This window comes from Mycteria americana, chromosome 1 (assembly GCF_035582795.1).
Source record: "Mycteria americana isolate JAX WOST 10 ecotype Jacksonville Zoo and Gardens chromosome 1, USCA_MyAme_1.0, whole genome shotgun sequence".
Lineage (NCBI taxonomy): Eukaryota > Metazoa > Chordata > Aves > Ciconiiformes > Ciconiidae > Mycteria > Mycteria americana.
Genome location: NC_134365.1, coordinates 55,106,501 through 55,133,498, shown reverse-complemented (window position 1 = coordinate 55,133,498; position 26,998 = coordinate 55,106,501). Strand labels below are relative to the sequence as shown.

Below are 26,998 nucleotides of genomic sequence, written 5' to 3'. Positions count from 1 at the left end.
GGGCTGCAACATGCTAGGTGCTGGTCAGAAATGTAATGAGCCACCACTGTCCTTAGAGGTAAATGTGATGCTGAAATGCAATAGTGATCACTAGTGTGGCCATCACAGAGATCTGGGTCCCTGTTTCAGAGTGCAAGGGTTGGCCTGGAAGGAAGCCATTTTCTTTTCATGTGCTCTTCAGTTTGGATACTTTGGGGAATATTTCTAGACATGTGATGCTGACCTTCCTACCTCGGTTATTCTGTTCCTGGTGACCACATGGCTGTCATCAGGAGCAGTGAGACCTGCCTCTGGAGGCAACCAGTCCTGTCACACCAAGATTGTAGGCTCTTCGCCTGCTGTGGGCAGCTGGAGATGGTCACAGATGCTGCTCCCACAAACTGCTCTGGAATTGTGGTTTCTTATCACTTCTGAAAATCTGGCTCCTGCTCCCAGCATTGCAAGCGGTGTGCTTCCTTTTGACAGGGGGGGAACCAGGGCAGGGCAGAACTGGGACGGGCAGTTCTTCTGAAAAGCTGGGCTTGCACACACAGTGATGAAACTTTGTCTTGGAAGGATGAAGGCAAGTGGAATACACTGCTTAAGGGAGAAGATTCAAAAGAAAATAGCTGGAGTAATGGAAAGAGTTTGAATGAAAGGAAAGTTTCAGCTGAATATAAGGAAATCTTTGCTAGCAGCTGGCTTTTGTTGGTGTGTGGAATAGCTTCCCAAGGGAAACCCAGTAATGGAAGCCTAGCCTATCAGTTCTGGTCTCCAAAACTGGACTGGACAGAGAAGAACACACTGCAGCCCAGAAAATGAACTTGCTTTGGCTGGGACAAAGGCTATGGGTGTAACCCTGCACCATAAAAAACCAATGCAAGTGTTGCCAGTGACCTCAGGGAACACAGGCTCCTTCTAAACAGTAAGCCAGTGCTGATTTTCCATCTCTCTCTACACTCGAAGGTGTTTCTTGTCAGTACGGCCATGGTGGCAGAGTCACCAGGATATCTAGGACTGCCTTTCCATGCAATTCTGCTGCTCATTCCCTTCAGGCAGCTGGTGGGGAACGGTGCAAGAGTCTCTGAGATGCACAGAGCATTGGGAGGAGAGAGCCAGGTCTACCTCCCACCAGCCGGGATGGGAGAGAGCACATCCACCTTGTGCACTGTGCATGAGGCCTGTAAAGCTGTATTTATTTGATTAACTGAAACTCACCCTAGCCTCTGATCTGGCAGGGGCAGGGAAAGGGGAAGGAGTAGATGCCTTTCTACCAGGCTTGGTCTTACTTCATTTGTGCCCTCTGCTCCCCTGGGACTCCTCTGCCCAGCAGCCCTTATGGCAGAGGCAGGTGACACTTTTTTTGCTCTCTCGTGCTGATGACTGATCCCAGTGGAAGTCTCTGTCTCTTGCCAGATGGATCCCCGAGGAGCCACCTTCTTAGCACTCTTTACAGTCCTTCCCAGTGTTCCCCAGTTACGCTAAGGTGCGTTAGTGTTGGGGTGCACAGGGCAGCATGAAAAGGGTGGAGGCAAATAGTTGTGGTTTTAAAAGTAAATAATTTAAGCAACAATAACCTCTCCACCCAGGTAATCACAGTGAACAAACATTCTGCATGTCAAAGGTGTTTCTGGAGATAAGGGTTAGCACAGTAAGTCTCCTGCTTTCTTAGCTTTATCTAGGGCTCAGCACTTAATGCCACCTAGCTCTCTGCTGAAGGCAAAGCCTTGTCCCTCTAAGCCACAGTGCCCCAGTAGAAGTTACCAGTCATTTTTCAAGGGGAAGTCTTTGTGCTGACAATAAGCTCCCACTATGGCAGGTATGGTGTTTTCCAAGGGGGCTGGATTTAACACCTAAAACTTTACCTTTGACTCAGAGAGTGCAGTATTTGTTTGGGGAAAGAGAGAAAAGGGACAGATACAGAGTAAAACTCATTCTGATGGTTGGAAAATTCAGCTTCATAGTTGCAAGCTGCACTTCTGCTTGCAAAGCAGGCTGGAGCTTTTATTTTCCCTTTTTTCTTTTTTAATTACCCATGCAAATACTGCTTGCTGGAGAAAAATCTCTGTTTCCTCAGCTACTCAGCCAAGGGGAGCTCTACAAAAGAAGTCCTGGAGATTGCTGCTGAAGATTTGGCCTTGTGACCTTCCTGCGGTATATTGACAGGCCATTACCATGTTGTGATGGTTGCCTAGCAAGGTGGTGACAATTGTGCTGAGGCACAGTGGCAGCTGAGTCACACCAGAGGGCTGGTGAGGCTGAAACTCTGTAATATTTGTTTGGCAACTGTGCAGTGCTTCCATCAGTGCATCCCCCAGCCACGAGTGCGAGCGTAGTGACAGGGTGACGCTGTCTATGTGCTCACCTACCTTCTGTCACCGAGTGCCCTGCAGCGGCTCCCTGGTTTGGTGTTGCCAACACCCCGGCGAACAGAAATGACTGAGCCTTGCTGCACTCAGAAGGATGAGAGGTAGAGTGGTGGAGCGGCTTTCCTGTAGACCTGTACAGCTGAGCCTGGAAATGTGTTCAAGAGCAATGCCTTACATACAAACCCGTCCTTTCGTTTGTAGTACAGTTGTTTTTGCGTTACGACGTAATGATCAAGACCGTGGCATGTAAGAGTCCATGGGCTGTGATACAGAAACCTTCTTGTGGATGGCAGGGTTAGAGGCAAAGATAATCAACACAGCCTCAATTGTATGGTTTGAGAGCTTATCAATGGTTAGACTTCAGAAAGTACCCGCCGGGGGGATCTTGTTATCAGCAAGTGCTTCTAGTGGGGTTCCTATGGAGGTGAAGTTTTAGCCTGATGGTACTGAACTCATTTATCAGGAAAATTTAATTTCTGGCATATTTGCATGTCACACAAATAATAGCAGGGAGGGCAACAACAGCAAGGTCAGCTCAAATTGCACAGGCAGAGATGGATCTCTTGAGTGCATTTCAACAACGAAATGCCACGGCTACCTTCTTGTAGCAAAGGGTGTATGTGGGATGTGCCAGGGAGACTGGAGACAGCATCCTGGAACACAGTGCCGCTACAGAGGATATGGGCATCACAGTAAATAATCTTTAGGCTAAAAACCCCAACAGTTTAGGAAAGACATCACTCCTAAATGTATAAGGGGAATAGCAAGTGGGACATTTTCATTTTTTCAGTCCCACTAACCTCTGTGTCCAAGCTGAGCAGCAGAAGTGTAACTTGGCATCCTTTAAACTCTTGGTCCCCTGAGAGCTCATGTCAGGGACCAGATTAGAGTATTGTCCAGTTGGCCCACACCTATAGCACTCCTGAGCCTGGAAATGAGGTCCACAGGTGAAGAGAGGAGGACTTGTGCCTTGTGCTATGCTCATAAGGTGAAGGGAAGCTGGGAAGGACCTGTCATACAGGCATGGCTGGTGAGATCATACTGGAGTACTGTCTCCCTGTTTGTATTTCTCAAAGCATGCTGAAAACTGGAAAGGACTCAAAATGTAGTTTATATAAGAGAAAGTTCAGAATTGACTTAACCACAGTCTACAAATACTTCACTTGAGAGAGATATTTCTAATAGTAAACAACGCTGGCAGAAAAGGTCTTGTAGAAATCTAGGTTACACCTACACTAGTAAATAAAGCAATCCAGGGACAGTTCTCTGAACCTGAAGGCAAGTAGCACAGCATCCCTCTGAATAAAATTTCTTCTCCCCCAAAGAAGGTAGCCTTGCCCAAATCACCTGTTGGGAATGATGCCCTGACCTGTGGTGTCAGACTCAGCCCTGCTGTTGTTAGGAGAGTGCTAGTGCCACACGCCAAAACTTGCCACGAAGCATGCTAACAGTTTAACAATGCAGAAAGTTGCATGTCAGGGCTTAGGTGCATGGCCTGAGCTGCTTAGCTTATTAATACAGAAGTCGCCTCAGTGGCTGGCAGTTGAAGGCCATCTAGAAATAGGGTGTGCACTCCGAACCGTGAGGCTGGTTAGCCAGTGGGGCCAATTAGGGACAGTAGGTTCCTTGTCATTTGAAGTCTTTCAGTCCAGCTTGGATGTCATCCTAAAAAGACAGAGATGTAAGAGAAACCATGGCCTTAGTGCGGGCAGGAGAGAGCCTGAAGGTGAATGCTGTGCACGGGGTCAGAGCAGGTATCTGCAGCGTCCAGCAGATGCACCTGTATCCCTGAAGGGTGTGATCACTACAGGGAAAGCCTCTGTGAGAACCTCCTAATGATCATAAAGAAACTCATTATTCTCCATCATCACTGCTAGGAGCCCTAAGCTCTGTGGAAAGCACTTGATTAAATCTCTTCACCTCCAGGGTAGGAGATGGAAGCGGCACTCCCTGCCCTCGCTGCTGCTCTCTTCTGTGGGAAGCCTCAGCGCCTACGCATAACCTAGTAGCTGAGAGGGGGTGTGGGGGCTCAGAAGAAGAGAGAGAAGCTTTTTGGGGGTGGACATTGGCATTCCAAGCCATGGCCATTTTCCAAGCAGTGATGGAATAAGCTGGCTGAGATCCTGCAGGCATCAAGTCACTTTCCCTGGACGTACATTTTGGTTATGTGTTAGTGAGCCGGGTGTCTGAGTCAGGGCCCCAGTGAAAGCCTGGGAGTGAGGAGGTGGGGAAAGAATAGTACAGGGATCTTCCCATAGGAAATACAGTAAAGAAGGCCAGATTGGAGGTATGGCTCCTCTGATGTTCCTGCCTCCGCTCACCAGGATACATCCCCAAGACAGCAATTGGTGCTGTCTGGGACACCTAGTGCCTTACCAGATTTGATCTGTGACCCACAGCTTTTTTCTTTAGCAACAACAAAAAGACTTCAGTAGCTTTTCTGTCCTAGAGGATCTCAAAGCCTCTTGAGCTTTTAAAAGAACAGTCTCCAGATCTTCAGTGCAGAGATCAAGCCAGCTGTAAAAGTGGCTATGAAGAATTGTGGGGAAGTTCAATCACTCCAGAGTTTAATTTTCATTTAATAATTATTAAATGCATTTTAATCTCTGAAGAGGGAAACAGCAGATCTGCTCCAGCAAAGCTGTGAAACACACATTTAAGGTCTGTGACAGACTGTGGGTGGAAAGAAACACCAGTAAATTCCACAATGGTTTTGTTGAGAATCTTAGCAATATTGCACTTCAAACATCACTGTCGTCCCAAACCCAGAGCATGATGATTGCAGAGGGAGGTGTTATCCTGGACTGCTGTGTTAGCCCAAACCAGGAGGTGTTCCAGGGCTGGAATAGTAAAACATGTGGTGCAGTAGGACAGATGGACTTTCCTAGGGCAGATTGAGGATTGCTCAGTACAGGTTGGACTTCAGGTACCCATTAGAAGAGCCCTGGGGCGTCCTTAGGATTGCAACACAGACAGACTTACCAGGAGTGGTAAAGGGCTGTAGCACAGGCCCGTGACCTGCTTTGAGTCTCATGAAAGGGGAGCGGCTGACCTGTGACTGCATCCAGTCATGAACTGAAATGCTAGGGATTTTGAAAGTCAGGGTTGTGGTGCATTGGTAAAGCTGCGTGTGAGGCTTCAAGACTGATGGGAGTAATTAAGGATGTTTGTTGTGTCCAGCGCTGGATTAATGAAGGAGTGAAAGACTGGCTCTGCAATCTCTGTTTTAATCCAACCCTCTGAAAGCTGATTTCAAACCAAAGCAAAACAGAAAACTCTTGCTTTAAAAGGAAGGAGGGTGGGAAAGAGGCCCCTAATCAAATGTTCTGCTAACTCCAAAATCCTTTGGTGAAAACTAGCAGGGAAGAGTCATGCAGAGAGCTAGAGCTGAGCCTTCCCACTTCTTGCTCAGTCCTGAAGACTGACCACAAGTGACCACAGCATGCTTAAGTACGGTCACGGCTCTCTCAAAACCACCCTCTTTACCACTGATCTAACCCCTAATCCTCACCTATGGTGTCCTCAGCGTAGCTCACCTGCACATGCATCAGCCCGGTGGGAGCAGGCCCTCCGAGCTGTGTTCCCTCCTGTTCTCTCCAGCCAGTCTTTCTAGTTTCATAGCCTCTGTGAGGCTGCAGGCTTCTTTTTTTGTGTGTCATCCAGGAAACACACCCGCCTCTCTCTCTCCAGACTCATCTTCTGCCTCGCTGAGAGACTCTGTAACTCGTGTGAAGGAATTTCAAGCAATGCAAACTACAGCCAATTTAAAAAAAAGAAATCATAGAAATGAGAGATGGGAAAATCTTGCTAGCTCATCCAGTCCATCTTCTCACATTCTAGCCCAGCCCAGTTCCTGCAAGATTCTTGCCTACAGCACATTTTCCAGTGCATTATCCAGTCTGTTTGTGTATGATTTAAGCAATGGGCATTCTTTACTTCCCATGAGAGACTGTTCCACAGACGACTACTTTTCACTGTTTGGAAGAGGTTTCTGAAGTTTTCTTTCCATTCTGCCTGACTTAATTTCTCTAAGCTCTGCCCATGGTAACGTGCTAGCCAAATGTTCTCCTTCCTTCACGCTTATCCTGTTCAGGTGATGGCAAATAATTCTTGTTCAGTCAAGCTATTTAGCCACGACGCTTAATACTTTGTTGTAAAGCTCAACAATTATAATCCTTGGCTACCTGGGAAAGACTAATGTTGAGATTAGCATTTTAATGGGTGCGCAGAACATAGAAGACATTGCTAGTAGCGTTGCCTCTTTATTATAATAGTCACTTGACCCATCCCATCACAAGGTTTGGCTTTGGTTGCTTTTGCCTTTGCCAACCTTGGAGCCAACATCTTCTAGCTCACGTCTGCTTCAGCTGTTTTATTGGGCTCTTTTTGGTTTTGTTTTTAATTTCAGTCAAAACCACTTAGCTGTTTCTGAGAACAAAGCTGGCAGGGGAATATTCTGGTTTATCCACATTTAAAAAAAAGTCTTGATTACTTTTTCTTTTAAAAAAACAGCCTCTGAGCAGTGTCTCGCTTTAAAATAATTCACAATTTTTCTGTCAGGAACACGCCTTTTGCCATCTATGACAAAATCCCCCCCGAATTTGGCTACATAATGAGCCTTTGAGTAATTGCAGCTTGAGTCTGCTCAGAAAAAAATAATGGGTGCCAGGAATGACAGTTTGTTTGGTTTTTTTTTTTTAACTTTGGGCCTGGTGGAAGTAATAGTGCGTGATTTAAGGCCCAGGTTACAATGCACTTGCACAAAGGGCACCTCGCTCTGGCCTCCCCTGGCCCAGGATGGCATCACCGCTCCTGGACTCCTCCTGCCCACGCCGGGGCCACCCTGGGGAAGCGATGCTCCCGCTCCGCGCGTGGGACCGGGGTTGCCCGGGCAAGCGGAAACCTGGCTGCGAGGAAACAGGGAGGTACGGAGAGAGGAGGAGGAGAGAGAAAAGAAAACCAAAAAAACAACAAAAAAAGCCCAACTAAAAAAAAAAAACCCGGCAGAAGAGAGGGAGACGCCCAAGTTCTCTGCTGGCAGTCTCCAAAATATTTCTTGTTTCCGTTTCCACCGACTGGGGCCCTCCCTTCCCCCAGGACCTGTAGGGAAGCCTGGGCGCCCGGCAGCTCCCCGGCCACGGCACACACGTGCTGCATCCGCCCTGCGCCCGCGGCGGTGACACCGGCTGCTGCCGGCACCGGCTGCTCCCTTCGGGCCTCCAAAGCACAGGGCCGGGGGCCCAAACTTGTGTCACCGCTGCCCTGTCCCGACCTGTCCCCTCCCAGATACACAGGCAGCCCCGCTGTGCTGCCTGCCGCAGCGTGCAAGGGCATGGGAGGCACGAGCACCGGGGATGGCACCACAGCTCCAAAATGCCATGAAGGAATGGAAAGGGATGAGAAATTATCATTAAATCTGGGAAAAAGGAGATGCCCTCAATCCTGGATATTTACCAGGGCATCCAGAAAGATACAAGGTGCAATTATAACGTCTATCACTATTGTTTTCAAAGCACCCACTGTAACATAACCCCTCTGCTCAGTGCTGTAAAGAAAGCTCGTTCTGTTATTCCCTTTAGACCAGCGTATTCGACCTCGGCTCCTCGGACCTGTGCTCACTACCATCTCTGCTCTGTCAGGGAAGCCAGCCTGAGAAAATCCCTTGTGCCTTCTGGCCACCCTGGTTGCTGTACCTCTTCCCATGCTGCTGCTTTATTCATGAATCCTTCCCCTCCCAGTTTTCTCTCCCCCCTTTTTTTTTCTTGCCAAAGCAAGGAGTTTTTAATAGCTAAAGAACGAAAACACCTCCCACGCCTCACCTCAAAAAAGCTAACTCTCTGTCTTACTCACTCTTTCTGATTTCCAAACCTCTCCTGCTAGCTTAGAGTCTTCCTTTGAAGCACTGGTTCCTCAAACACTAGCGCGTGAGTATAACTTTGGTAAACCATGTAGTTCCAATGGCCTCAAGGGGACAATGCACATGAGTAAATAATTCAGATGTGGGAGGGAGACCATGGCATTTAGCAGAAATGAAGAGTTTTCTGTTGGATATTGTGATTTGGTTAGAATCAAGATATTACAAGGGAATATACTGACTTCAATCCAGGATGGAGTAGTATCTGCCTTGCAGAACATTTTAACAGTAGGCTTGAAGGTCTTCAGGGTGCCTTGGTCATATTGATGCAGGTGGATTGACTAGTTAATCTTTGGAGGCTTCCTCTAGCTCTGCTTATTCTGATTCACCATAGTGAAACGGAGGAAAAGATAAATTGAAGCAAAGAACAATTGCTTTGACTTACTCATTTCCATACATTAAACCAAAGTGCAGTGTGGTTCAACTGTACTGTTTCAAATTGTTTTTGCTTTGAAACTGATATTAAACATTCCTTTGACTCCAGGATCACCTGTATATGTGATGTACTCTTTGCACAGATTAATTTTAGATCCTCGAGTTTTGTCATTATCAAAACAGAGCGTCTCTTTCCCACCAGCTTTGTGCTGATTCCAACATCAACAAGGTTCAGCTGTGCTGTAGATTTGCGTCTGTGGGAATGACTATGAAGACCCAACTTTATAGTGTAGGGAAACAAGAGCTATTTTTGAACTATCAGGCCAGCCATGGCAATGTGGAGTTCAGCACAGCTTACTCTACTCCATTTCTGGACTGAGGTTTGTACCCTGCATTGTGCTCCATATTGCCGGAGCAAAATTGCTAGCAACACCCAATTAAAACAAGCACTGAATGTTTACTCCCCATCACTGCCACTGCTTTGACTGCAGTGTAAACGCACCACTAATGACTTGGCCAATGGGAGGGGAAAATTATGTGTCAGAGCCAAGTACAGAACCAGGAATTTGGGCTGTCAGCCAGCTTGTTAGATCACACTGTGTGCCTCTAATGAAATGCATTGATTTGTGACTCTTACAATAACATTTTTAGGAAATCATTTCACTGGCTATTTATTTGTGTGTTGGAGCAGCCTGGTGAGGTTGGAAAACTAAAGCAGACACTGTGCTTACAAATCAAGAGCAAAATTTTAAGAATGAAGTTAATTAACCATTGGAATAACTTTTCTAAGGATGTGATGGGTTTTCCATCATATCCTGTTGCACAGTCAATACTAGTTAGTTGTATAAAATATGTGCTATAGCTCCAGCAGGAGCTCTGTGTATCGCTAGAAATGATTGTCTGAAGTTCTTTGGGTTCTGTTACACCGCAGATGAGACTACGGTGTTGTAATGGTCCCTCTTGACGATAAAAAAATCCATGAGCCTGTGACAGCCATTGAGTCTGGGTGTTTGTGATTCTGTGGAGTAACAGACTGAGATCCCATAAGTGGTAGATTTAAAACTGGCAACAATTTTCATAAAGGGGACTACCAAATTACAAAGACGCATTCTGCAGAAGTGGACGCCCTGCCAATCCTGCGGCTGATATAATGTACCGTGATGAATTAGCGAGCTCAGAAAGAATTAACCCATCAATAAAATGACAGACTTGGTATATTTCAAAGCATCTGGTCAGATCTCATGGAATTTCTTGGCTGCTACATGTTCAGTCAGAGAGAAAGAAATAGTGGGGAGAGTCCATGATCACCTTGTAGTATTTCACTGGATGCCTCAGAAGAGCAGATGGATAAGGTAAGCCTTTATCTACTTGGGGGTTTGTATGGACCCTTTCCTGGACTGACTCCTCTTTAATATCCTTATAGATCTATATAAAAAGTTTTCTCTTTCTGGTCTGCTTACAGTTTATGGTTGGCTAAATTTCATAAATAACATTTTTTTCTGTGTGCTCAGGTGAACACATCCTGGAGTTGCCAGAGTTTAAGTACTCTGTGAAAAGCAACCTCCTTTAAATAGTCTTATGTTGCCTATCTAGAAATGGAGGCATCTAGAATCTTTAGTGAGTCCCCAAAGTCTGTGTTGCTGCATTTGATTTTTTTTCTTTTCATGTCTACTTTCTATGTGTTTTTTGAATGGCTCATAACCATAAAGATTAGGAAAAAATCCAGCCAAGTAAGACTTGTTTTGAGGGGGAAAAAAAAAAAGAAGAATAGAAAAAAAAGTAGGGGAGGAAAAAAAAGTATTTAGGTCCAAATTGATGGCAACCTTGTTTGTTCATCTTTAAGATGCATTTACTTTTACTTAAGATGCAGATACTTTTCAGTTCAATCTTTATTTCTATTCTGCCACAGTCTTGATGTCTAGCAATGTAAGCTGTTCATGTTTAAAAACAGGATTCACCTTTAAATGTGCTTAGACTAGAAAAAACATGCCTGGTGAGGTCATTTGCAGAGCAAGAGTTAATGCATCATGCAAACAGCTAAATAAAGGTTACAATCTGAGTGGAATTATTCAGAGCTCAGGGAGAAATCTGGCATTTGCAGTCTGTCACTGGGTTTGAGAAGTCTGGCTCTCTCAGTGTCACTGCCACCCGGAGACATCCTGCTTTCTGTGTGGCAGTAAGGGAGGGGACTGCAGCGCTGGACGGTCTTCCTGTAAAAACAGCAAAAACAGGAGCGGTGGGAAGAGTCATGTGCGAGGAGTGTGTGGAATGAGGGGTAAGTATGAGCCCGTCTTTGTCCAGGTTTCACAGAGCGACATTATGGGTGTAAATAGCCGCTCTTCCTCCTCTCTTTTCCTCTTCAGGACAGCTGAAGAGCCAATGTCAGGAGAGCGTATGATCCCTGATATCCCTGGGGAGGAGGGCTGCGTTGGAGGGCTATGAAGAGCCGCGTGCCTCTTGAGACCTGCCAGTTAAGTATTGCAATTGTTGGGCCCTATCTGGTAAGGGCTTCTCACCCTTCTTTTCCACCAACATCCTTGGGAGTTGAGGGTGTCACTTTGGAGCAGTGTACACCCTAAGTATATATGTGATACAGCCAGGATAAAAACGCATCACTTGCAAACGCCCGAGCTTTTGTAGAGCGGGCAATATCCGTAGAGGTGTTGTGCTAGGATTGTGTTCTGCATTTCGTTTCCTTGTTTTGTTTCTATAAGCCAAGAGCTTGGCTGATTGCGCAGGAAACCAACTGCTATGGGCATTCACTTCAATGGGTGAACTTTAAATGAGTCACCAGGGACTGGCTGCTGCTGAGTTCAAAGAGAAAGAGACATCCAAAACCTCTAGCCAAGCCAAATTATGGTGGGAAATATCAGATACAAAGAGGAGAAAACTGGAAGGCACAGTAGGGTGAAAGACAGATACAGCTTGGTTTTCCTGTCCATAATTGGTCAGATTAAGGCGAGGAATGGAGATTAAAAAAAAAACCAAAACAACAAAACCATAAAATTTTGCTAAGGGAAGTTTGTTGAACATCAGGAAACGTGCTCTGGCGTTTATGTTCTATGAGCTGTGTGCAATAATCTGGGGATGGAAACACCTGAGGAAGTTAATATGGTACTTGACAAAATATTGGAAAATGTATTAGAAAGAATAGTTCTGTGCAGGGCAGAAGGTGGAGCAAATGCCCTCCTAAGCTACTCCATTCATTCATCTTTTTTTCTTTCCCCAATGATTTCAGAAGTCTCCCCAGGCTCAGATAACTCAAAGATAACTCAACCGCCCCCCGTATCCTCAGGTGAGGTAAAGAGGTTGTGTTCACAGAAATGGAAAAAAGAGGAAGATAGAGGGGGGAAAACATAAAGGGAAGGAACAGAAATCTAAACTTGGGTGTTGCTTCCCCCCCAGCACACACGTGAGCAGCAGAGACTCCCAAAACGAAGACTAGAGAAAGATTGCCATCTTCTGGAAGGATAAATACGTGCCATTATTCAGAATACTAAATCTGATATACGTATATTTTTGAAAACAAAGCATATTTCTGATAAATTTATTTTTAAATCTGAATTCTTATCCATCTAAATCTAATTCAGTCTCATTTCATCAATATATATGCCGTGATCCCGGCTTTAGAAACTGACATAGCATCCTGGATTTTAGTGAGACTCTCTCTCATCAAGCTTAAAATTAGGAACATGTTAACATTAAGGATTATTAGTAGAGAGAGGGACTTTATCTATTCTTGAGCCTGAAAACCAGGCTTTTTTTTTACTGAGCATGTAGAAGCCAAACTTAAGGTGTCCAGATGCAGAGAGACTGAACAATGAAAAATAATAAAAATTACCACTCTCCTTTTAAACAGCATCAGCTGTTATTCTACCTGTTTCAGTAAATTAAGTATGTCTGTGTCAAACAGAACCTTTTTATTAATCAAAAAGCCTGCACACAGTCCACGGAGCACAGAAACATTTAGCATTGCTTTCAGTTAGCCCGTCTTAGAAATGATTATCCATATTAGAGGAGCTTATGCAGTGACTAGGATTAAAATAGCCACAGAGCTACCGACCGTTCTGCTCAGGGCAGGAAGGGTCAGGAGCCTGTGACAGCACAGCCCACGTACGGGACCGTGAACCTGTCGGCTCCGTCTGCTGCCTGTGCTGCGCAGGGGCTGTCACAGGCTGCGGTGTCACCCACAGCTATTCGTACGCCGGCCTCCCAGCCTCTGGGCTCTGGCCTTGGAAGCGGGGGATGAGAGCAGATGGACCACTGGTTTCCTCTGTCCCAGCAGAACAGCTGGGCAGGCTTGCAGGGAATCTGCCTTGCTCCCTCCCAGTGGTGGGGGGAGCCTCACCCGCTTGGCACTGGGCAAAGCCTTTGTGGGGAAGATGCGGTGCGTACCTTTGGGGTGCTCCTCTCCCTTGCAGTTCGATTCAGTGCGGTGCTGCTCCATGCCCTCTGTCCTCTCGTGAGAGGTGATGCCATTCTTACTTTTCACTTTTCTGATACCAAACGAGGTGTATCAACACCCTCAGGTATTGTGGGAGCCTTTAAACTTTCAGGACGAGAGCTCAGAGGGGACTTGGGGTGAGCGTGAATCTTTCTGTCTCTCCTTACTAGATTCCCAAATTCATCCAATGTGAAGCTGCTGGGAGCTGGGATTCCTGGTGCATACAAGGGACACTGACAGTCTTCCCCATGCTTCCATCCTTTGAGTATTGGACTACTTTGTCTCGTCACTGTTTCACATACCTCTGTGATGCTTCTGCTAAGGGGCTCCTTTTGACATTAAAAATCTCCAGTGCCCATGGGGAGAGCTGGATTGGCATCTCTTCAGGGTCTGAAATCCTCAGTCCTCACAGCAGATGCAGTCGCATAAACTTGCCTCTCCCCATTTTTTTCTTCTCCCCTTTCTGCGACTGGCAGGTCTGGCCAGGAAGATATCCCAGGGCTGGGTGGCTTGTGGCCTTTGCCATTCTGCTGAGACAGTGCACAGGGCAAGGGGTGACCTGACGCCCAGGGTGCTGGTAGCTTCTGAGCTAAGGTCACTCGTCCCCTGAAGCGTTGGCCAGAGAGCCGCCAGCTTGCTCCATACAAGCTCCCAAACAGCCACCGCATGGAGACGGCTGGGATCTTTCTGTGTTTTATGGAAACTTTCTACTCAGTCAATACAGGTGACCCTTCTGCACTTAATCCCAGCCCGCAGCACCAATCGCTTCCTGTATAATCTCCCAGAACAGCTGTGCTGTGATGGCATTGTGGATTACAAAGTGACCATTTTCCACCAAACAGCTGCTGGCTGGGGGCATAGCATTTAATAATCACTGGGGGGGTGAGGGAGGAGGGGAGGAGACAAAGGAGAAAGGGTTTTCGAAGCAATTGGGTTTCTTGGAGGATCTAGAGATGAGCAAAACTGCAGACAAAGCGTGAGTCCCGTTTCTGTATTGCTCCTCCAAATTGACAGGACTTCGAGGACTTGCTGCCAAGGTAAATTCAACTCTCTCTCCTTTTGGGGCTATCTAGATACTATGGCCAGTTACTGTCAGTAAGTGCTTGGCTTTTAGGGAGGGAAACTTTTCTGACAACGTTCTCATGAAGGAGTAGTTCAGATTTGCTTCTCATTCCCTATGTCCTCTGCATCCTTGATCCAATTCCTTCTTCTGACTCATTTGTTTGACTCAAAAATATATGAATATTTTTTTTTGCCTTTTTCCTTATCACTTGTTCTGAAATTATATGGACTTTCAACTACTATCACGAATCAACTGGAGAGAATATTTTTCCCACTATTGAAGATTTACATTAGAAAAATGATTTTGTCAATATTATGAGTGGAAAGATTTTTTTTTAAATAAAAGCATGAGCAAACTGAAACCTGATGACAGAAAAATCTTATAATTAAGCATTGATGAAAAACTGAAAAGCTTTGTGTGCTGAAGGTTTCTATTTTCAGATGAAAAATCATGGTTTTGAGGAGAGCAATTTTATCTATAATTTCCTTTTCAGTCATAAGCCAAATTTTCCACTGAAAAAACGTTCAGTGAGGAATTTGCCACCAACCTTAGCCAGAAACCTTCACATAATTAACTGTTCCTAGTAGGTATCTGCTCTGTGAAAATGGTGATATCCAACATGCCTTCAGATCATGGAAATCATTAATTATGGTATCACTAAGATGTTACCATCTCCAGGGTGCAGCATCTCCATTGCTGAAAGAAAGAAATGCTCTGGTGAAGAGACAAAAGAAGCCAGAGCATAAAACAATACAGCAATTTTTCAGGAGCTGGGTATTTTCTTGCCTTCGATGAGGGTGTTCAGGATCAGGCACTGTTTTCTCAGTGTGATGAGATGCTAATGAAGTCCTGCTTTCCAAGAGAAGCTTCAGCACCATCTTTATTGACCGTATATCCGAGCTTGCTGGTTAGCAGAACGAATGCTTCTAACTGCACCACTTTTAGCTGTGGTGCAGTCACAAACAATGCAAAGCTCAGTCTCGTGTCATTTATTTATAGTAGTGTCCACAGTATGCTGGGCCTTTCTCACACATTCAATGTTGGGTGAGTCAACCAAAGTTACGTGAAGAGGACCAGCAGCAGGCAATGTCTGTACAAACTGATTCTATTCATGGGCAAATAGATTTTGAAAGTCATAAATAGGAAATGGTGGGAGTATCTGGATGAAGTTGTGCCAAACATAGGGAGTGCCATGTGGGAAGAGGCATGCGTTGATTACATGAAAGTTGATGTGTGGGTAGATGACATCTAATCAATCCGTGGAGTGATAAGTTGGGGTTCTCAGAAGTCAGTGCAGGGTTTTGCAGGAACCGTAAAATCTTAAGCTTCCCTCTGAGTGAGAAAGGCCACAGGACCTTGGTACACAAACTGCTTTCTGAATTACTTTTTCTGATGAGATTAATCCGGGAGGAGTGTTTGTGGCAATGTTTGCTCTTAAAAAGAAATGCTTTGGCACTTTGTGTGAGAGCAGAGACACCGTCATCCCACCACCCCACCAAATTTCTGATGTGCAGAGCAGTGCTTGCTCAGGTGGGAGGTGCTGCTCTGGGGCTTGAACTCGAGCTGCCAGGTCTGGATAGCTGGGTGTCCCTCCTGAGCAGGTCACTGCTTTGATGTGTGACCTTCAGTGATCCAGGAACATTTTCCTGCCTTTCCCCACTGTGAAATCAATACACTCCCTGCCTCCCTAGGGACAGTAATGAACTGCTCGAAGAAGTGTTTTGGGACACTTGGCAGCAAGAATTCTTGTTTAGTTGGACAGAGCATTCATCATGCCCCATTTAAAGGCAACACATGGTATTTGAGGAAGCTGGTTAACAGTTTTTCCCTACCATCTCTGAGATGGAGTGAATATAATGTCCCTTTCATTCTGCTCATGTGCTCACTCACCCCGATGCACTCAGCCCCGCTATGTCTACTGGGTCACCCTCTCTTCCCCAGTACAGATATTCAGTGTAATTTGAAATGGTTGAAGCTGACCTATTGCTCCACCGCCCTGGCTTTCAGGAAATGGTTCTTCCATGCTGGGTGAGCTGCTGGGATGTTGTGAAGAGGGCAGAGTGCTCATATCCCCTCCCTACAACTGCGTGCTGGGAAGAGCTGGGATTCATGAGGCTAGGTGGGACAAGTGGCTGGTGTGACAGTCCCTCCTGTTTGTGTGTTGTAGATGGAGCTGCTGAAGGGACTGCCATGGCGCCGTGCTTTCCTGGCTGTCATCCTGAACCTGCTGGCTCTCAGCCTCTCCACCACTGCCTTGCTCGGCAGCTACTGGTGCACCGGGACCCAGAAAGTGCCCAAGCCTTTGTGTGGAAAGAGCAAAGCCACCAAGTGCATCGGTGTCCCCATGCCGCCTGACGCAGGTGCTAGCAATGTTTCATCCCAGGATGTGGTGCACTACAGCTGGGAGACCGGGGATGACCGCTTTGCCTTCAGATACTTCCACACGGGGATGTGGCTTTCCTGTGAAGAGAGCATGGAAGGGCCAGGTAGCGTCTTGCCCAGGCAGCCACAACTTCTTCTTTTGTATTTACTTCACAGGAGTTTGGAAATGAAAGGTGGGAGGCTGACAACGCTTGAGAGAAAAGCCTTCTTCATTTCCTAGAGGGCATTGGCCCTGTGCACTGCTGCGGTCATGATATTGCTGTCCTTCATTGGGATGTTTACAGAGGGGGGCAAGGGAGAATTGTTGTCTCTGGTGTACCCTTCGGTCTGAAATAGGGGCTGTGAGGTGCAAGAGGTGGTGGTGGTGGCAGTGACTTTGCGATGGCATTGTTCATCCTGATGTGAACTGGAGTGAGGCTCCCTTCCCTTTCTCCGTATCTCCATTCCTACACACAGCTTACTTCATGCTCTCCAGGGCACATTTGTGCATGTCCCCTCAGAAATCTAAAAGTAGGGTGATTTTATGCAGTGTTGTCAATTTATAGTTATCACTTTAAGGACTGCAATAGTTGGTGTTCTCCTTAAATCACCAAACTGAGAGGTTTTGTCAATTGAACAGGGACTGGGCTTTTCTTAAAAAAAAATAAATTAAAAAAAAAAGAGCGAAAGAGAAGTACTGCCTTATAGATACAGAGAAAACCTGGAGGATCTGAACCCAGAGGAACTAAAGCTAGGAGGCAAATTGACCTGAGGATTAGAGCTGCAGTATTGTAATTTTTTTAGCTGTTTTTGTGATATTGTGATAGGTTTCATTTGTGATTTTTGACTATGTGGGACTGGCACTGTAAACCTTGGAGTGCCAGGGGCTGGTTGTGCAACCTGTATTGGACACCTTTGGTGCCTCCCTTCACCCTTGACTTGCTCCTGCCCGGCCCTGCTGAAGTCCTTCTGCTGAAACCTGTGCCACGCCAGCACAGGGGATGCTGTGCAGTGTACCGATACCCTTTACAGCCTGGCACACACATCAAGGATCAGAACTCACTCAGAAGGTGGCCAACAGGGAGATTTGTATCTAAAGATACAGTGATGAAAGTCACTTTCATCAGGCCCGTTCCCCTGAGCCCACCACCCTCCCTTCAGCTCTCCCCAAGCACAAACATCTCATCTTCTTTAACTAAGCCACCGTTCTAGTATAGCATTTCGCATTTTCTTATCTGTTGCTGTCAGAGTTTGAAAGTAAAGAACTGGTGAATAAAAGCAGACAGAAGGGGGGTGGGAGCAGGAGGGAATGTGCTTGAAACTCTCATGTCCTAACGAGAGGGCTTCTTCGTTTTGAGCCTTTGCAGACATGCTGCAGAAGGAGATGTGTTTATTTGGGACTGGTTCAGGTTGGGGTGTGTTTCCATGGTGCTTGTGGGAATTGGACTACATCCCTTGACAGCTTCCTCTGAAAGACTTGTCTGGCCACCGGGTAGTCCTAGAATAACCCCGATGCCTGAAGGAATGCAGAGAGTGCATTACATCTGGATCACAGCAGACCACGGGGTAGAGCACATAGTGTCAGTCCCCTGCTTCATGTAAATCGAGTACAATCCACCCACTGCTGTGGGTCTTTGAAGCAAGTGCATAGACAACAACAAGAAGAAAAAGGGGCTACTATGAGCAAAAGGAGTTTGAATTGAGCTGGAGAAAGGATTTCATTATTCAGGCTAATCTCAGGATCAGTTTAGATGAGCCATTACTGAATAACCTCATTAAAGTTCTAAGTGAAGTAGCAAACCACAAGTTAATGAGGACTGCAGATGGCACTAAACTGGGCAGTGTCCTGAGAGCTGTGGATGACAGAAGTAATACAGGAGATTGGGAGAGATTAGAACTGGGGATAGAAATTAAGAAAATGAGATTCTTACATGAAAAGCAGCAGGCTGATACTTCTGGGAGAAAATATTGCGCCAAGTAGAGGAGAGGACCCTCAAATGCAGTAATGCAGTATGCAGTAAGAGAGACTTACAGATAATAATGATGGACCCTCAGCTGAGACAATAGTTTGCATCTGGCCAACATAAAAAGCCAAAGCAAATATGAACACTATTTGTCCAAATAGCATGCCTAAAATGTGAGGACAGAAGAGTATATTTCTGTGCGATTCTCTGCCACAGAAGAGGGACTCACATCTCTGTCATGCAGCATTTCACTTGGGAAGGGTTTTTTTTGCTTTCTTGTTTGGGAAACAGTGCTAGAACTGCTCTACTGAGACTGGGGTGAGTGGGAATTCACGTCCTCAGCAGAAGTGGTGGGCCTGCAGTCTGTTGTAAGCTACACCCTTAATAGACCTGACCAACAGTAAAGTTGTGAATGAGTAGCACAGATTTTTATGTTCACTAGAGGTTCATAAGATTTACAAATTGCTGAAGTTTTTTTCTGGAAAGGCCACCTCTAGTTTTCCAGACAGACATTGCCTTCCCCTACCTTGCCCCAGTGAAGGTCTGGAAAGACGGTCAGAAAGAGAGCAGAGGTGAGAAGATCTGATGGGTAGACTCAGGGATGACTGGAGCTATGCAGTGAAGAGAGAGTGAGAGGGAGAGATTTTCTTTTCCTTTATGTACCCTGCATTGTTTTGCAATCTAATACCTTTGTTTTTGTGTTTCAGAAGAGAAATGCCGTAGCTTTATTGAGCTTTCACCACCAGCAGAGAGAGGTAAGAGCAAATCCCCATACCTCACTGTAGCTGACCAGTGCACCTCCTTGGGATGGGGGATCTGCAACATTTTGCCTGTGTGAGGACAGCAGGGTGGGTCCCCAAAGAGCCAGGCATGAAATCCTGGACTCATGGTTGCTAAAAGAGTGAAGATTTCCTCCCAGATGTTTGCCTAAACCACTGCCATCTGTCAGGTCAGTGCTAGAAACCTCAGACCCCCTCCCATATGAAGTGGGATTTGTCTCATCTAATACGTTGCCCGGTCTGAGCCTGTCATCTTGCTGTAGTCAGCGGGAAGGGGATGGATGCCACCTGAGGGCAGTCCCTCCCACATATGCTACATGTTGACTCAGTGCTTCATTTTTGGGGTCTAATGTGATGACTCGGGAAGCTGGATCACCTCTTACTTTGTCGTAAGTGATCAGGACATCTGAAAGTTACATTTTCAGTGTGAAGTCTTTGCCTCATCAACTACAAAACTTCATTTGGGTTGGAGAGCTCACCCCTCCTGTCATTGTCACATCTTTCAAATTATCCTGGGGATAACTTCAGTATACCTGGATGTATGTGTACATATGCAATGGAGATTTTACTTACTGAAAGCTTTTCAATTGGTGTGGGCTTGCTAACCATTCCCTGAGATGGAGACTGGAGGCAAGTAATTTCAGAGGATATTCATATGTGAAGGGAAAGACCTGGGGTACAGACCCTGTGCCAGCGTTCAAACCATGAGAGCAAGGGCTGGAACAAACGCTGGGGAATCGCAGCAGCCAGCAAGGAGATGAGTACTTTTGGGGAACTCATCTTCCTTTTCTGCCTTGTTTCCCCTGTTTTAAAAACACTGGCGAAGACCGCTGACCTGCTTTTATAAAGCGATGCGCATTCCCAGGTGAGGGGTCTGGTGTGAGCGGCGTGCAGTGGCATTGCTGTGCAGATTAACCTGGGTCACTCTTGGCACAACAGCAGGGTAGAAAAACCTCCCCTTTGGGAAGGGGAACAGCATTCACACAATTCAATTTACAAGATCATTTTGAAGTCATGCAGATCTCCACTTTGTCATAAAATGAATTACTTAACTGCATTTACTGAATGACTCTTGCATTTACTGCAAAATGCTCACTTCACAGGGAGTAGCAATGCATTTTTCGGCTTTCTCACCTTCTTGTGCTTCATTCCCTGCCCAGACCTCTGTCTCTGTTGCTTCCAATGTCTTCCTTATAGACTCTTTTCCTAAGAAAGGAGGTTTAGGCAACCAGATTACACATCTTTGTAAATCTTTCTGCCTGTCCCCCCCTCACATTTCTACTGCTTCTCGTCTAATTGCACCCCAACCTTGATAGAAAGGCCATGTTCTGTAAGACATTGATCTCCTACAAATTAATTGGAAGATCACTGTGAGCTTAAGCATGACAGTCGTAGTGACACTGCGGTCTTAACAGCTCTATCACCAGCTTTTGCTCCTTCCTGCACATAACATCATCTTAAGATGACCTTGGCCTCCAGTGCAGCTGCCATTATATAGTTGGGCCAGCCCTGGAGAAGGTGGTGCGACTGCTGATTGCAGGCTGGGCTGGCTGGGCTGGGTGTGTGCAGAGCAGCTCCACATTACATAGGCAGCATTACAAGACCAGATTCCACAGCATGACTGGTGAGCCTGGACTCACAGGGAAAGTGATGCACAGACCTCTGTGTATGTGTGGTGCCTGCAGCCTCCAGGACACTTTTGGCAGTCTGACCTCTAATGAAATAGTCTCCCTGATGGTGCTGCAGCAAGCAAGCCAGCTCCTTTAAGCAGGGAATGCAGCTCATCAATTGCTGCTAAAGAGCTGGGTGACTCTATGGCACTAATGACGTTGAGGAGTCAAGTCAGGTGCCACATTAGTGAGGGTTTTCTTCACACTCCTTTTCCCCAGCTGAATGTCTCTTCTACGGCCATTAATAGTTGCTAGCAGTAGTGTTCACAGTGCTGCATCATTTGTCAGATTAACATTTCTTCCTCAGTGAATCCTGTGCTATTCCACAGCCCAGCATTACAGAGTGCCTTTTCTCATTCTCCTCCAACTCTTACTGCACAGTAAGCTCAGCTGAGGACTCTGGTATCACAGTCCCACTGATAATCCCAATATGAAAGTACTTGTACTCTGTTCAAGCAGTAGGGTGAGTGGTGAATGTTATTGCCCTAGCTGGATATCCACCCCAAGGAATGTAGTTTCATTTTAATTGAGGTTTCAGTGAGAAATACAGGCCTGCAAAAGGGACCTCCTGAATTCCAGAGGCCAGGTCCTAGCCATTGCTGCGGATGCACCATACAGTTCTTTTCTTAACCAGTTGAGTTACAGGTTAAAAGTCATTTGCTTCCACTGTTGTGTTTAGAAACCTACTGTGAAGGTCACTACACTAATGGGAAAGAGCATTCTAACATCCAGCTCAGATGTGTTCATGGCCAACCTATGAACGCTACGTCTTGTGCTCAACAGCTTTCCCCCTGCCTTTTTCCCCATGGCTTCTTCCTTGCTGTTTATGATTAATGCTGGCTTGTTTACAAACAGCTGGTTTAGTTCCTCTCAGCTTTTGCAGTGCTAGACCAGCCAAGCCATCTTCTGTGATGGACTCTCTGTCCCCTTCAGCATCCTTTGAGCCCTTGCTCACAGGCTGAGGGGATTGCTGTTGGGTGTTTGTTGTTTTCCTTCTTTCCCTTCTTTCCAAAGGACACCTTTTCAGGCTTGGGTTGGGAAGGGGGAGTACTCTCCCTTGAACAAGCCATCCTGTATTGATGTGAGGAGTCTCTGGTTCCTGGCAGGAATCCTGTGGCTGTCGCTGGGATCAGAGATGCTCTACATCAGCTTGCTGCTCATCAGCTTCATCCTCCTGATGGTGGAAATGCTCCATACTGGCAATCCTGTCTGTGGGTTGAAGCTCAATGCCTTCGCTGCTGTCTCCTCGGTGCTGTCAGGTAAGTGTGTTACTGCAGGCTTGGAATCACAGCAGCAGGAGAGCCTCATCTTCCACACAAGGCTGAAGTATGCAGCTCTGGCTCCCGCTGTAAATTCCTTGCTTTCTTGCCTTCTTGTGTCAGGTCTCCTTGGGATGGTGGCGCACATGATGTACACTCAAGTCTTCCAGGCAACGGTTAGTCTGGGACCAGAGGACTGGAGACCACACTCATGGGACTACGGCTGGGCATTCTAGTATGTGAGCTCTGAAGCCATCTTCACCTCCCCAGCCTTTTGGGTTTCAGCCATGCTACACCCTGCCAAAACCCATCTCCTCCCTTCTTGACCTTCCGTGTTTCCAAAGACAGGTGTACCATGGTTCTCCTACTGCTAATCTCCTATCTTTGCCTCATCCTCTGCTTTAACAAATAGTTGCTGAGTTAAATGAGTAGCTACCAAGGACTGGCAAAACAATGGGGTCACACCTAAAGTGCCTTCAACCCTGCTGACTAATCAGGTTTGCCCCTATGCTGGTTTGCCCTGTTTGGTCTCAGCTCTTGCCTGTGTGCAGAGGCCAGTGTCACACCTGTGATGATGCTCTCAAACATGCCTTGTTTTTCTGCAGTTTAAATAAGTTGCATACCGGTTTGGCATCTTCACTGACCCATGTCCAAAGGGCCTATTCCTGCAGCGCCAAGCCTAGACACATGATTAAAGATGTGGACGCTGTAGCCAGGAAGAGCAGCTGCAAAAAGCAGGTGGCTCAGGGTTCCTTTCTCTAAAGGCTAAAGAAGCCAGCGCAGCTGATACGCCATAACTGACTTGAAAAACTGTTGGATGAGCCTTGCAAGTGCCCATGGAAAGCGCAGGCTCAATTTGCAATGCTGTACTGATGATGACCACATTGATTCTTAAGACTTAAACACTCCAGTGCCATGTGCCCACTGTGGACATCAAATGTCAGCGTAGCCATCTGGTTATGCTCAAGCAGACGTGCCTCATGTCCAGGAAGACACTGAGCAGCCCTGCAATACAGAACTTGCTTCCAAGCTGTGCTGTCCTGCTCTGACCAGTTGTAGACTTTCCTGCTGCCCTTTTTATTTTCCCTGTATCCCTCCCTTCCCTGTGACAACGATGACCAGTATTTACCCCACCGATCTAAGAAGGATCCTGTAGTGGGATAACCCCTAAGAACTGTAATGTTATGAGCCTTAGTCTTTCTAGTTCATGTCCATGCCCAGCAGCTTCTGCCTGGCAAATCAGGGTGCACCACGGTGCATGCAGTTCAATTCCTTACCCTACTTGGCTTCTGACAGCACGTGCTATTCTTGTGTCTCTCCTGTAGCATGGCCTGGGCCTCCTTCACCTGCTGCATGGCCTCTGCTGTCACCACTCTCAACACCTACACCAAGACGGTGCTGGAGTTCAAAAGGAATCACATCAAGGGCTACGATGGGAGCTTCAAGGATCAGCCTCAGCACCACCAGTGCTTCATACAGCAGCAAATAAGTAGCTACTATGAGCCCCAAGACAAGCCCCTCCATTCAGTCTCTGAGGGAGTCGACTTCTACTCTGAGCTGCAACAGAAAGTGCTACAGCGGGAACCAGAGCTGGGACTGGATGAGGTCTTGGGACAGATGATCGGGGAGGATCGCTGTTAGGGATGAGTGCGCAGGGACAGAGCAGTGGGGTTTGGGAGGCACAAGAGCTCTGAACCAAACACCAGCACCACTGTTAGCAAGTTCTTGGGGAGCTCTTCCTTCCTCTACCATTCAGGGAATGAGAAAGTGGGCACTGGGCCAGGGCAACAGCAGTGCCAACAGTAGCAGGGTGGGTCCTCCCCGATCACAGTTTGACTGGTGTCCTCAGCTGGGAAGGGTGAAACTGGAAGGACATGTTGTTGGTGCCAGCTGTCTCCAAGCACTTGCAGACAGAGTTGAGGCAGATGCCCTAATCCCAGCAGTATTGCACCCGGGAATAGATAGTTAGCACCATCCAGCTGGCAAATTGCAGTGCTGGGCCTCTTTGGGTGGTGTCACATTGACCTTCCAGCAGCCCCCCTGGTTCAGTGCTATGGTGAAGGGCATCAGTGCTCATATTGGTTGGCTGTAATCCTCTCCGAACACCCTATTTATTTCTCATTTCCAGGCCCAACCTCCTCTTCTCCCTGCCCCCAGATTAAAAGTGCTGCTGCAGTAGGAATGGGGGATTGCTTTCAGACATCTCTCTCCTCCTCTTTCCTATCTGTAATGACTCCCACATGCTCCCTTCTTGCTTTTTCCCCCAAAATCTCTCGTTCTGCAGTACTTTCCTGTCTGTCTTTCTACTGTGCTTCTCCACAACCTTTAAGAATCCTTGGCTGGGCTTTTGCTTTTTTCTTTGTTTCTCTTCATCTGTCCCCTCTTCCCAATGTAAAAATATCACAAATGATCCCTAAATAAGCAAACTCATAATCTCTCAAAGGTGAAACACTGGTTCACATGACACACTGATGCTGTACACAGTATTTATTTGCTCCATCGCAGTTCACAGTTCAAATACATTTTCCCAACAATATACAGACAGATTCTTTATTCACAGTGGGGATGTGAGTGTGTGCGGGCAGGGTGAATTCACATTACGGAGGAGCTAACATCACTGCACTTGAATATCAGTTCCCTCAGGAAGAACCTCAGGAGAATAGCTACTTCAGGTAACTGCCACTTCACCTTTCCCAGCAAGGTGGTGGCTAGACAGGAGGGAAGGAGCACTCCTGTTTAATCCTCGTATGTTACTGGTCCTGACACTTTCAGTCCCTATTATGCAGCTGTATTAACTGACTATATATTATAAACACTAACCCCTGTGTGGAGGAAAATGCCAGGCCTAGAGCCATTGCTACAGTTGTGCTAATATATACAAAGCTATTTACACAAAAATACCATTAAACATATACAAACTGTTCACAGGCTCTGACATTAAGAGAGCAGAGCCCAAGGACCAGCCTTGGGGCTTGCAGCTAATCCTGAAGGGCTATCCTGGAAGCTTTATATGGAGATGCAGGGAAGGAGAAGAGAGGGGGTGATATAGCAAGGAGAGGTGTCAAGAGCCTAGGAGAGCAAACCCATGGTAGATGTGCCCATCTGGATGGAGGGTCAAAGTCCTGCCATCACCTCACCACTCACAGGGAAATGTGGGGAGGCTCAAAGGGCACGTGCCAGCAGGAGGACAGAAGAGTCATTTGCAATCTTCATCTTAGCCTGGCTTTGCCTAACGTCAAAGGTCAGACCTAGAAACGCATACTGGGAAAACAGTTCCTATGTTGTTGCCCTGCAATGTGGGGAGCTGCTGGGGCACCAAAGTGGTTGGTTTATATATGGTCATTTCTATTATAAGAAAATTCATGTAGATGCTCTGCAACTACAACACAGGAGACTGATGGCACACTCAGAGGCATAGTTCAAAGCACTAAACATACTGAGAGCAAATGTGCCCTAGGGGTAGTCCAGTTCCTCCTGGAACTGCACACAGGGCTGGGCTGGCAAGGGAGTGGTAAAGCTGAGCTCAGAATAGGGGTAAAATGCACAGAAAAGCTTTCTAGTTCTGCCTCTGTCTGAGCCTGTAAACCCTGAAGCAGTGTGTGAGAATTAGCTTTGCTGTGACTGGATCTAGTGTGATCTTTACAGTGCCAGTGGGGATCTGCTAGGAATCTATCCCAAAAGGGCTGTGGTGCATTGCAAAGGAGGACTCAGCCCATTGGACTGCAGTGTGATGTTACAGTGACACTGTGGGTTCATAAAAAGCTTAGGGATGGATGAAGAGGAGATAGAAATAAGATGTGAACCTTTCGCTTCTACATCACACACATGAACCTTGTCTTGAACTTGGTATTGGGAAAAGAAATGTACAAGTGCAAGAACTGGCAAATGCTGTGGGACCATCTTTCTCTAGATCAGGTAATTCAGCCAGAGAGCTAGTTTGTTCGTGACTTTGGTGACAGAATGGAGAAGAGGGCTGAGAGCACAGGAAAGGTTGTGGACAAGACTAGCCCTGCAGGAGCCAGACAGAGGCTTCTCTCCAAAAATATAAAGATTAAAGCAGGCGGTGTCCTTTAGCCACACCATTTGCCTTGAGTCATCGTGGCCCGGTCTAGGCCTAGAGCTTGTTTGACTGCCTGGGAATACTGTTTGGACATAAAAAGGAGTGTCCTAAATCTCGTTCATAAATTAAACATACAAAAAATATACATATATTGTATAAATTGATACATATATATATATATATATATATAAACTTGGCTTTATATATATATATGTGTATGTATGTATGTCTATAAATTCTAAATTCACATTTCCATGTTACCTGGAAGGAAGCATGCAAGAACAGCATATGGAGGGGGAGACGCTGAACAAGGTTCCTCTGGTACAGGACAGGTCTGCCTAGGACAAACCTGCCTCCAGCAGCATTCCCCCAGAGAGCTGAAGAAAGGGGAAGTGCTTTTAGCCCCCATTCCCTCTATACAGCAGTTTTCCTGAAGATCCACAGAGCAGCTTCCCATATTCCCCATACAGGCCACAGGTCCAACCAAAATCTGAGGAACCACCAAGCTAGAGCTGGAGAAGAAAAGGCAAACAAAAACTAAAGCCAAAACCTATTATCATCCAGTCTGGTAGACGAAAGTGGTAATTCACAGGTCAGCAACTGAACCTGGGCACTACTATATGGAGGACCCTTCTTTGGCCATGTCAAAACAAGTGATCTCTGTCCCACCTCTCTGTTCCCTCTGTGAGTCTGCAGTCCCTTATGATCATCATCCCTGGTTCTTTCTAAGACACCCCCCTCCAAGACACCCCTCCTTGTCC

At 46.5% G+C, this 26,998-nt stretch overlaps 2 protein-coding genes across 6 annotated transcripts in view; one reads left to right on the top strand and one right to left on the bottom strand.

The window, feature by feature from the left end:
- The first annotated feature begins 8,213 nt into the window (after positions 1 to 8,213).
- Positions 8,214 to 24,656, top strand: GSG1 (germ cell associated 1). Of its 5 annotated transcripts, none has more exons than XM_075498888.1 (8): positions 8,214 to 8,272; positions 10,815 to 10,912; positions 11,001 to 11,138; positions 16,312 to 16,630; positions 19,177 to 19,224; positions 22,025 to 22,177; positions 22,301 to 22,412; positions 23,503 to 24,656. In XM_075498888.1, the coding sequence occupies exons 3-8, from the start codon at positions 11,076 to 11,078 to the stop codon at positions 23,816 to 23,818; spliced, it is 1,011 nt and encodes a 336-aa protein (XP_075355003.1). In that variant the 5' UTR covers positions 8,214 to 8,272; positions 10,815 to 10,912; positions 11,001 to 11,075; the 3' UTR covers positions 23,819 to 24,656. The 5 variants fall into 5 exon arrangements, with proteins under 5 accessions (XP_075355003.1, XP_075354995.1, XP_075355013.1 ...); XM_075498880.1 differs by lacking the exon at positions 8,214 to 8,272 and adding an exon at positions 9,759 to 9,989 and having other exon boundaries at positions 10,739 to 10,912; XM_075498898.1 differs by lacking the exon at positions 8,214 to 8,272 and having other exon boundaries at positions 10,712 to 10,912; positions 11,001 to 11,108.
- FAM234B (family with sequence similarity 234 member B) overlaps positions 24,647 to 26,998 on the bottom strand; it is a 22,768-nt gene continuing 20,416 nt past the window's right edge. Inside the window, exon 13 of the mRNA XM_075498866.1 lies at positions 24,647 to 26,749. Coding sequence (XP_075354981.1) covers positions 26,744 to 26,749 — 6 coding nt within the window. The 3' untranslated portion in view covers positions 24,647 to 26,743. The remainder of the gene's footprint in view (positions 26,750 to 26,998) is intronic.

Bases quoted from the DNA above. Each gene is read 5' to 3' on its own strand.
- GSG1 (XM_075498888.1), top strand. From the start codon at position 11,076: ATGAAGAGCCGCGTGCCTCTTGAGACCTGCCAGTTAAGTATTGCAATT. The intron at 22,178-22,300 runs GTAAGTGTGTTA...TTCTTGTGTCAG, and splicing joins TGTCTCCTCGGTGCTGTCAG to GTCTCCTTGGGATGGTGGCG. The intron at 22,413-23,502 runs GTATGTGAGCTC...TCTCTCCTGTAG, and splicing joins GACTACGGCTGGGCATTCTA to CATGGCCTGGGCCTCCTTCA.